The 12,059-nt window shown below is 31.7% G+C and overlaps 1 protein-coding gene across 4 annotated transcripts in view; it reads left to right on the forward strand.

Annotated features, from left to right (window-relative positions):
* The window catches only part of MYO6 (myosin VI), a 241,014-nt gene that overhangs the window by 173,591 nt on the left and 55,364 nt on the right, over positions 1 to 12,059 (forward strand). For all 4 annotated transcript variants that reach the window (XM_074237348.1, XM_074237349.1, XM_074237350.1 and 1 more), the window contains exons 18-23: positions 376 to 471; positions 881 to 1,054; positions 4,199 to 4,237; positions 6,990 to 7,083; positions 8,583 to 8,713; positions 8,812 to 8,889. In XM_074237348.1, coding sequence (XP_074093449.1) covers positions 376 to 471; positions 881 to 1,054; positions 4,199 to 4,237; positions 6,990 to 7,083; positions 8,583 to 8,713; positions 8,812 to 8,889 — 612 coding nt within the window. The remainder of the gene's footprint in view (positions 1 to 375; positions 472 to 880; positions 1,055 to 4,198; positions 4,238 to 6,989; positions 7,084 to 8,582; positions 8,714 to 8,811; positions 8,890 to 12,059) is intronic.

The raw sequence follows: 12,059 nt of genomic DNA on the forward strand, positions 1-12,059 counted from the left end.
AATTCAGTATATATTTTTATAGAATTTTATATATATATATATAATTCAATTGATAACTTTATCTGACATTTTTCCTTTTTTGGGGGGGCTTTTTGTGGGGCAATGGGATTAAGTGACTTTCCCAAGGTCACAGAACTATGGAGTATCAAGTATCTGAGACTATATATGAACTCAGATATCCCTGATTCTAGGGGCAGGACTCTATCCACTGTACTAACTAATTGACCCCTGGTTCTGACTTTTCAAAAGTATTACATTTGTGAAAGATAGAAGAACTTGATGAATTTGAGTTATTTCTTTAAGGAGTTAATTACAGATTATGTAAATCATTATTTAGTAATTTCATAAATTGAACACCTGTGGATTCCTTTACAGATTCCTAGGAAATCCAAACTGACTATTCACAGGAACATCAGAGATGATGAAGGTTTTATCATCAGGCATTTTGCAGGTGCTGTGTGCTATGAAACAGTAAGTATATATATTGGATGTCATAGTTCAAGTAGGCAGTCTGGTGAATGGACCTCTTATCAGAATAAATTTCTTAAATACATAAAATAAAATTATATCAATGCAAAGAAAATCATTAAATTATCAAAATATTAAAAAACAAATTCATGGAAACCCTAGGATTAATAAACATTGATTTTTATCATAGGAAAGCATTCTATTTCTTAATACTCTGATAAAAATTTAGAATGAAAGCAAAGCTTTCTCCATGACTGATACTTTAAACTTTTTGTGATAAGTAGTATATTTTTATTATAATTTTCAGGGTCTCTAAAACTGGTTGAGAAGTTTGTATAACTTCCTTACCAGATGACTCATTTAATATTGTGAAGTTTGCTTGTTCTAAAATATTGCTTTATTTATTTTTCAGACTCAGTTTGTTGAGAAAAACAATGATGCTTTGCACATGTCTCTTGAATCTTTAATATGTGAATCCAGGGATAAATTTATTCGGGAATTATTTGAGTCATCAACAAACAACAACAAAGACACTAAACAAAAAGCAGGAAAACTTAGCTTCATCAGCGTGGGGAACAAATTCAAGGTATTAAAATTGCTTTAAAAAGTTATGCATTTTTTGCATTTAAAATATTTAAATTTTACATAGTGTAGTATATATGCATACACATACATACATACACACACACATATGTATATACCAAGCCATTGGAGAAAATCCATCATTTGTAATATAAAAAGCTGACCCAAACAGGTCTTTTTTAACTTTAAATTTAATTAGATAGGAATTGCAAATATAGAAATTCTTGCAATTATTCTAAGTCCTTCCTTTGTTAGTACCTAATCAAAATATCTGATTACTTCTAATTTTTCTCCTTTCTTCTGCTTCCTGTCAAACTGACCTTCAAAAACCTTACTTTCTCCACGTTTTCTGTTTCCTTTCCTCATTCAACAGTTTTATTTTAGCTGGGATATTCCAGCTCAGGATGGCTAGAAAGGACTAGTTGAGTTGAGAGAGGAAAAGCAGGCACAGCCAGGGGCTTCAGGTAAATGATCACCTTTATGGATTTGTATTTATAAATTTTATTATCTTTTTAGTAAGAGCCCTTTTCAAAGCAATTTGTAATTTCTTTTTTGATATGTGTTCTATCAATGTAGCATTGTAAATGTGCATACTATACTAACATTTTTATTATTAAAATTGTATTATTAAAATAATGACTATATAATTTAAAAGGCAAGTACTAAATGCTTCAAAATATTTGTTTTTGATAACTGTTTCATGCCACATTTAATTCTGCTCATAGTAAAATCAAGAATTTTTTAATATTTGAGGCAAGGACAATAATTTTTTAAAAAGTCTACCTTAAAAATGGAAAAACCTTTCATTGGTCTTAATTGCTGATTTTTCAAGCTCAAGATATAAAATGTAGACTTTTTTCTCTGCAAATTTGATAAATGAAGAACAAGATATAGTTTAGTATATTTTAAAATAATAATTCCATGGCAAATTGATGTTTTTGTCTTTTGCATGTATATTAGAAAATTTCTTATGAATATGGTTATCTTTGCTCTTAACTATATTACTATTATTATTTCTGTTAAATATTAGAATCAAAGATGAATTTTACATAAACATGTGATATGAAAACTTTGATATGTTAACTTATGATGTAAAGTATTTTTAGAAATAACAAAGAATACTTCTATTGCTTTTTCAGATAATTTTAATAGAAAGCAATTAATTTTCAATACAATAATTTAAAATCATTTCCATTTGAATTCTATTTTATCTTTTATTTTTTTATATTCACAAATTCAAAATAGAACTTTTTAAAAAATGGATCAATCTTCATGAATTTAATGTTATTTTCCAAAGGATGGGTTTTTAAGCACACTTAACAGTTCTCAAATCTCATTCATGTTTTGACTGATTTATTTACATTTCTGCCAGCAACATTTATTTTTTCCATCTGCAAAACCTCTTACTATCAAAATTAAACTAATTATAAGCAATTTTCTAGATATATTGTTGCACACATTTTTCTCTGAACTGTTTTGCTCTAAGACTTCTTGTGCTTAGGATAGTGCTTTGCCATATATAGCTAAATAATATATAAATTTCAGCAAACATGCATTGAGATCTATGTGAAATGCACTGTGCTATATGTGTGGTACACAAAGATATATGTAGCACCAACCCTATTCTCTGTGAGCTTAGATTAGTAAGCACATAAAAGACATTTATACAAAAATTATATTAAGAAAGAGTGAGGTATGTGTAGAGGTGAGACCTAGGAAATTCTATAGTACTTTTTAATTTCAAATGCAAATTTAGGAAGTCATTATAACTGACTGAATAGTTTTTATAATATTGCCTCATTGTCTAGAATGATTAGTGAATGAAGGGCTTCATAGAAGTAAATTTCCAAATAACAAGGTTATACTTTAAAATTGAAGTGACCTTTTCGAAGTGTCTGATTAAAATGATATTTTCTTTTAAAAATTGAATTTAGATGCTTTCCTGCCTTTAAAAACTGAACGTTTATTATTGCAAAAAGGATGAGAAGTATCATGAGCATTACTATAGGAGTTATTATCTACTAGGCTGATATATATTTTTATAATTCGTGCTGCTTTTCTCATCTGTCAGATACTTTTATTGTTCATTTTACTGTCTTTTAAAAATTTATTCCCAAGACCTAATTGGGAAATTTCCCTAATAGGTTCTTTCCCTAATTGAGAGATCTTTTCTGCCTTTGGGTGTTTTTTTAGTAGTGAATAGTGAAAGTTATCAGATGTCTCATCCCTGAAAAAATTGGATTGTTAACTATATTTTGTCAGATTGATAAATCATTTTAGTATCCTTAGCTTTGAATTCTTTTCTGTGTTAGAAGTTTATCCAAGTTATATACTATTTTAAGTTAGTATAAATTTTATTAATATATTAAAGACTGATACTATGCATTGTTTGTTATTAAAAGTTTTAAAACCAAATCTTTTTGCAGGGAGAATATGAAAGAACCCAGATTATTATTAAGTATTACAAAAAATGTACTTGGCAGAACCATAATTAGGGCATGCAAGGTTTATAATTTCTTGATGAAGTAGATGAATATCAATTTTAGAACTGATAGCTATAATCGCAGAATTTTAAATAACAGGGTCATTGTCATTTTTTTAGTTTATTGTCAGAAGTATTTTATATATAAAAATATTGTCAAAGTTTAAACAAATTAAAAATATTTTCTTCCACAGTATTTGAAAAATTGTAAATGGAATGTCTGTAGATGTTTACAACTGTCAGTTAAAAATGTTCTCTAAAACAATTCTTCTATATGTCTTTTATGTCATTTTTTTTTAGGTATAGCCTTGCTCAATGCTACTGAATTTTGTGTAGGGTTCCATGAGCCATGCACATATATAATGTATCTCACTTTTAAAATTTATTTTGTTCTAAGTCTACTGTCTGTTTTTTCCATATAATGGTTTATATTTAATGGTGGTAATCATTTTCACTCCTGATATGTCTTGTGAAAGTATAGTGATTAATTTCCTTGCTGTTGTATAAGGCATGTTGCATGAAATTTTATTAAATTCTTTTGCATGTTTTACTTATCAAATTGTAAGATTACTTTTAAAAATATAGTGACAATAGCATTAGGAAACCTTGATATTAACCTTGATCATTATTTTTTGATATAGTAAATGGATTTTTTTCCTTCTACAGACACAATTAAATTTGCTCCTGGAAAAATTGCGAAGCACTGTAAGTATGCTTGAAGACAAATATACTTTTTTCTTATTCCATAGTCTGTATTTTTATCCTTTAGATGATATTATTATTAGTATCCACTAATACCTTGGGACTAGTACTAAAGTATTGAATTTTTAATAAATGCTTGAATTGGATTGTATGTAGTAAATTCTTTTATCATAAATAGTTTTCAAAATATTTTATAACTACCTTTTGTTTTTTGCACATTGTACATACCCTAGGTCAATCAGAAAATTTATTAAGTGTTTCCCATTTGCTAGATAGACACTGTATATGATTCCTGAGTATAGAAAATGCCTTTTTATAAAGACCTTTTGCAAAAAACATAAAAACACTCCTTGCCTTCTAGGAACTCATAATCTAATGGTGAAAAACAACACATAAAAAAGAAACTTAAAAATGAAAAGGACAGGATAAGGGAAGAAGGAGTAACTGATGGTGATGTGGGGCAGTAGTCTACAGCTTGGTAGAAAATGGTGAGATAGCTCCCATGATCTGGGAAGAGCTCACCGTTTTCTGCTCTCTACCTTCTCCAGTTAGAGGGAGGGAACTCAATAATAGGGGTAGTGAGGAGGTGAATTTCCGAGTTAATGTGAATTGGGAGGAAGACAAATTTCTGAAGATAAATATGAGGTTCAGGAGAGCAGCCAGGTCAGAAATTGTCCTGTGCTCCCTCTTTAAATAGAGGATTTGAGAGGAATTCTCTGTTGGTTGTCTTCTACCTTTTCTAACCAGGAGTACCCAGGGAAGGTACTGAGTTATGAGTTCCAGAGTTGATGAAATCTTACACAAAGATTTAGTAAAATAGCAACATAGTTTCATATAGGTGGAGGAAAAAGCATGACTAATTGTGGTTCTGAAAAAAAAAGAGATTTTTAGAATTAAGAGTTGGGCACTTGCCATTCCCTTGCCTAGGCTAGATATTCATTTGGCATACTCAGTGTGAAGGAAACTCTATGGACTGTATTCTCCTGCTTCTTATGACAGTCCACCTATTCATCTGGCTTCCCACCCTTCTGCCTGTGCATAGACTTTGGCATTATATGAATTTTGATGACTGCTGCTTTAAGAGTATTGCCAGAATCTCCCTTTCTCTGAAAGGGATAAGATAGGGAATCAATATCTTTGCCTTGCTACCACTTCCTCCTCAGGCCCAGGCCTTGCCCTCCATCCTTCCCAGGAACCCTAAGTATCCCTGAGCTTTGCTATTTGCCCTACCACTTCATCCTTAGGACCAGTAGGTCCTTCCATCTGCCTTTCAGCTGAATCATCCTATATGTGCTGTCTCTCCTACTTTGAATGTAAAAACTTATGAAAAACTGGGACTCTTTCACATTTCTATTTGTACCTCCAATGTTTAGCATGTGGTGTAGAACGTAGTTGTGTTTAAGAATTGCTTTTAAATTCATTAGTACTCCCTTTGAGCATCATGGCATGGTTTTATTTATGGATTGCGTTGATGTTGAAGAAATAGCTGAAACTTTGGACCCTTTTATAGGTAGATATTTTTAATAGAGAAAATGGAAATAATGACCATTTTTATTTTAGTTATACATTTAAAACTTGACCATTTATATTTTAATAATGATACCAGAATTATAGCTCCAAATGAGTATTGTTTTCCTAGACCCTCACCAGTACCTCAATCTTTGAGAGTATTCATTTATTATGATGATAATACCATAATATAAAATGTTTTTGGAAATAGGGAATTTTGTTTTTGGAGTCTGTAACACACTTAAAAAAATATCAGTGGTAACAGAGTTTGTCTTTTAAGACTGATTTCAATTTTTGGAAAAAGCAAAGAGTAATTTAGATAAAAATTTGGTAATCATATGTTATTTACAAATTAATTTTGTGAAAATTCCAGAATTGAAATTGAAAATTAAGTTGGTATATGTAGAACCCCTTGAAAGGAGTTCTTTCTACTTTAGCATTCATTTGTGAAAGTTCTGATATATTTGTAAGACATTAGTAACATTAGAATCATATTGTATTATTCTTATTCCTCATAATTTTAATCATTTGATCTAATTTGATTAATTTACATAATTCTAAATGAGTTCTAGTGAAATTATTTTTAACAAATTAGTCATCCTTTAATTTTAGTTTTAGGATGATATTGTGATTAGATTCAACTCAATGAGTATTCAATTACTCTTCTGTATAAGGCATTATGCTGAGTACAGGGGAGGCAAAGACAAAAATAATGTAGCTTTCCCCCCTCGAATTTCTACTTGTAGAAGATATTTTGATGTAGATTTACTGTCCACTGAAGTTTTCATCTAAAGGAAGAGATACCTTTAGGAGTATATCATATATTTATGAAATTTAATTAAAGAAAATAATTTAACTTTTTTGTTCTCAGGAAAGTTTTATAATAAAAGAGATATAGCATATAACTATTCTTACATAGAAGAAAAAACAATTTTTATATGCTAGGAATAAGAAAGGCATGATATTTAATTTATGTATATCATGTGTTTTTATACTTGAAGTAAATCATAACATGAAATTATATTTTTACCTGTATATTTTTGGCCACCAATATTTGAAGTGATTTTCTAAGTTATTAGGATTTATTGCACAAAAAGGTTCACATACTTTCATTATTTAAACAATTATTTAAAAAAAACTTTATGTGTAATTATCATTATTGTTATTATTTTGTTCTTCAATTGTTCTTCAATGTGTAAAAATAAAGATATATTTGTAGAATAACAATGTTTTGTAATTCTTTTAGGGATCTAGCTTTATTCGTTGCATCAAGCCTAATTTAAAGATGACAAGTCATCACTTTGAAGGTGCTCAGATTTTGTCCCAACTTCAATGTTCAGGTATTTTTTATACTTAGCTAACTTGTATTAGTGATCTCTGTTAGCATTGTTTTTGTTTTTTAATCCAAAATAGTTAAGATCATGATTTAGTGAGAAAAAGTCTCTAGACCAAGAAGATGGGTACTGATCTATTTTTACAGATTTACTAGGTGGTGATGGAAAATCAGTTAAGCTATCAAGCCCTTCTTTATCTGTAAAAAGTAGCTAGCTATTAATACTTGTATTATTGACTTCTTAGGGTTGTTGCAAAGACTGTATAATCAGTGATTTAAAGCTTCAAGGGATCTTAGAGGCCCCAGAGTCCAACCCCTTCATTTTGCAGATAAGATACAGAGGCCTTGAGAAGTTATGACTTGTTTACATAATTAGATAAGTGTTTGAGATGGAATTCTTGAACTTGTGTCTTTCTGTGTTAGGTACATATATATATATATTTGTACATGTAACATAATAATGTTATTTCCTCCCTTCAGTGGATTTTTAATAGTTAGTAGAAAAGATACTTTAAACTGTGCAAATGTTCTCTTGGTCAGATCTCTTTTGAATCCTCCTCTATCAGTATTTTGTTGATCCTAATTGGCATGTTAATACTCTCTCACAGATTAAAAATTAGCTTTGTTGCTAAGTTTAGGTTGGATATTAAGATCTCAGCCCCAGTTAGAGAGCTGTGGTAGATATAGAGTTAATAATTTAAATGGATGATAAAGATGGAACATAGTGTCTCAAGGAAAAGATACAGATATTTTTTCCCCTCCATTTTCTATGGTTAACTTCTGTTTTGTACTTAAGTATGTGACCATTTCCTTGTTGGTAAACAGTTTAGATCTTTTCTAAAATAAGCAATAACATTACTTTTTTTAAAAATGGCACTGGGATTTTGGAAGCAGATTAATTCGAATCTCAAAGCAATAGAGTTTCCAGTGTCAGTTGATTTGAGTTACAGACTTTTAGTAGAAAATAAAATTCTAATATATTCCATTTCAGTTTTGTGTCAGTTAATGTATTTGTAGGTATAAACTTGCTGGTTAGGATTAATGTTCTATCAAGTAATTAATTAATACCATGATTCAAATCAAGGTTTTTAAACCCATTTTCTGTCATGGACCTCTTTGGCAATCAGATGAAGACTATGAATATAGGTTTACAAAAGAAATAAATTATATTGAAATGTTGTTATAATAATATTTCAAAAATAATTCCATAGCTTAAGAACTCCTGCTCTAAACAAAATTCTGTTAAATAGAATAGTTTTGTAAATCTAACCTCCAAATTAAATCTTTCTTGTATATTATTGATAAGGTTACTAATTAGAAATGCTTGGAGGAAATATATACTTGAATACTTCATATTTTTCTCAGAAATCTTGACTTTATTTCTCAATAAAATCTTACTTCCTAAATTTTTGGATTATTTAATGTAAAGACTTTACTAGCTTGAAAGTGATCCATAAATCTTTCTGAATTACATTAGTAGTAATTTATGTCTGCTTATGAATTTAGGTATGGTATCCGTTTTGGACCTGATGCAGGGTGGTTTTCCATCTCGAGCCTCATTTCATGAGCTCTATAACATGTACAAGAAATATATGCCAGATAAACTTGCTCGATTGGATCCAAGACTCTTTTGCAAGGTATTAATGACATATGTGTTGAAACTACTTATTACTGTTTTGTAAAGTTTATTAAATCTTAATGATTAACTAGAAACTAATTTTTTTTTATTTTTTAGGCTCTTTTTAAAGCTTTGGGCCTAAATGAACATGACTACAAATTTGGATTAACAAAAGTGTTTTTTAGACCTGGAAAGGTAAATAAATGCATATTTGCTTTTTAAAAAAATTGATGCTTTATAATTTTATTTGCAACTTGTTAATTTCTTTACATATTTGTTTCCTCCCTTCCTTCCTCTGAACTCTTCCTTGTAATAAAGAAATATAGTAAAGTGGAACCCACCAACAAAACATTCACATTGAATGGTTTATACAGGCAGCATTTTACTTTCATTGCTGTCCACCTATCTATTAAGTATACTTCTTTAAAAACAGATCAAATGTGAAGATGCTCTGAATATAAAAATGAATTGGTTTATAGATTATTAATTTTAATTGAATTTAATTTTAAGTATTAATGATTCACAAATTATGTAATTTACTTCCCTCACATACAGACATAAATAAAGTATAATGAAATGAATACACTGAATTTTCTTTTTTTCAGGAAAATTCACACAATTTATATATCTTTAAAGAATATTTTGTTAAAATGCAAATACAACTTTCCTCAATGTATTACATTTATGTTTAAAAGATTCATAGTTGTTAGATTCTGTAAATTTACTTCAATTTAGTTTTTCAATGCTTATCTCTGTACAATGGCATTCTTTCAGATATTTTAGAAGTAGCCTTCTGACCCATATCTAATTTCTTTTGCTTTGTCAGCTAAATAAGAAGCAGGGCAACAGAACAGAATAGAGGTTAAGCCTTGGAACCAAGGAGAAATTGATCTTGCTCACATGCCAGTTTTGTGACCATAGGCCACATATAAGTCTTTAGTTTTATAGAGAGGCTACTTACTTGCATTTCTAAAGGAAGTTTTTAACCCAGGGTCATGGCTCAAGCAAAAAAGAAAACCAAGGAGACAAGTGACAAAAAAGAATCCAATTTACAAGTGATACTAAGACAACTGTGATTATAGCATCTGATGATATAATTCTTTCAGCACTTTTTCCTGCAAAAGTCATGGATGGAGGGGCAGCATTGAGGCATTATTACTTCAAAAGTGTTACTATCCTGTTGACTCCACTCAATGTTTTTCCTAGATGTGGCAATTTTTTTTTTTTTAATTCTCATGTGTTTCCTTAGGCTCATTAGCCAGAACTGACATATTGGAAGCCTGAACAAGCTATTATTTTGTATAAGAGCAAGATTATGTCTCCTGTCAATTTGGTAGTATTGATTTTTTTTTTTTTTTAGTTTTTGCAAGGCATTGGGGTTAAGTGGCTTGCCCAAGGCCACACAGCTAGGTAATTATTAAGTGTCTGAGGCCCAATTTGAACTCAGTTATTCCTGACTCTAGGGCGGTGCTCTATCCACTGCGCCACATAGCCACCCCCTGGTAGTATTGATTTTTATTGCTACTTAGCATTTTCATAGCATTTTAGTATCTCAGTACATTAGAAAGATGCATCCATGAAGCAGTAAGTCAAAATCCATTTTCTTGCTTGTAATAGTTCAAGGCTTATCTTTTTTTGTAGGTGAGACTGGAGAAAAAAGAATGAATTGAGAAGTTTATTTCTTAGACAGTATTATAAAGAGGGGATAAATTACGTATCCCTTTGTATCTTAAACAACATCTGGATATAAGATAAAACAAACTAAGCCTTAAATTTGTGAAAATAATTAACAACACTGGGAAAAATGGGTTGGCATTCAGATATAGCTAATCACAACACTCTCTGATAATTTAGGAATGCTTATTATTTTATGGGACTCATCTGAAACTTGAAGTCTTTGTTAGAGGATCAGAATCACCAAGTTTGTTTTCCTCTTGTGGAGATTAAGATTCCCCTAATGGGGGGGGCGGAGCCAAGATGGCACCAGGAGAAGAGCCTCTTTTAGGTGCTCTCTCTCTATAATATTTCAAAACTCTTAAAATAATGATTCTAACTAAGTTTGTGAGAGACAGAACCCAAAGAAAGATCCAGTGAGGCAGTTCTCTGGAAAATAGTGGAAAGGCTCTGCTCCATGGGGTTGGAGGGGCGGCCTGCCAAAGTGATGGAACTTCAGCCTTCAGGAGGCAGCTGCAGGGTACCTGGGAGCTGCAGCTTGGCAGTGGGGTAGTTTTCTGACCTACACCTTGGAGAGCACTGGACACAACTTGGAAGATCAGTGAGGGGACCTCTGCCAGAGTGGACTTGTGAAGCCCAGAGGGCACTCAGTGAGCAGCTGTGGCAGTGGCAGCCCAGATCTAGGAAATGGAAGCAGGCTGAGCTGGTAAGCAGGAGCCCCCAGGCAACTGAGCCTTGAGTGCTCAGTCTACCAAAGGTAGGGGAGTGGAGACAGACTTTGGAGGTCTGTCCTCTGAACCTGGAACAGGACTCTGGGACTCTGACCACATTCAGATCCTGATCACAGTCTAGACCTCCCATAGAACAGCAGCCCCCTCCCCACCCCCAACCTCAGGCCCATGGCAGAGGGGTACGCTTGTGATCATTCATAGACCAGGAGGGAAGACAGAGCCTCATACACTGAGATCCTTGGGGTGCTCAGGAAGCACCCCCAAACCAGGCACAGGCTGGGAAAATGCATAAACATAGCAAAAAGAGGAACACCATTGAGAAATACATTGTCTACCATCCCAAGAAGGATCAAAGTACTCAATCTGAAGATGAGGAAGTACAAGCTCCTGCATCTAAAGACTCCAAAAAAAATGGAAATTGGGCTCAGGCTATGACAGAGCTCAAAAAAGATTTTGAAAATCAAGTAAGGGAGATAGAAGAAAAATTGGGAAAAGAAATGAGAGAGATGAAGGAAAACATGAAAACGAAGTCAGCAGCTTAGTCAAGGAGATCCAAAAAATACTGAAGAAAATAACATGTTAAAAACCAGCATAAGTCAAATGGATAAAATAGTTTAAAAAATTATTGAGAAGAATGCTTTATAAAAGCAGAATTGGCCAGATGGAAAAGGAGATGAGAGCTCTCTGAGGAAAACAAATCATTCAAATGTAGAATGGAGCTAAAGGAAGCTGATGATTTTAGGAGAAGTCAAAACCAACTTCAAATCCAAAAGAATGAAAAATTAGAGGAAAATGTGAAACATCTCATTGAAAAAACAACTGATCTGGAAAACAGATTCAGGAAAGATAATTTAAAAATTATTGGGATACCTGAAAGTCATGATCAGGAAAAGAGCCTTGACATCATTTTTAAAGAATTCTTACAGGAAAATTGCCCAGATATCCTAGAAGCAGAGGGCA

This window comes from Macrotis lagotis, chromosome 5 (assembly GCF_037893015.1).
Source record: "Macrotis lagotis isolate mMagLag1 chromosome 5, bilby.v1.9.chrom.fasta, whole genome shotgun sequence".
Classification (NCBI taxonomy): Eukaryota; Metazoa; Chordata; class Mammalia; order Peramelemorphia; family Peramelidae; genus Macrotis; species Macrotis lagotis.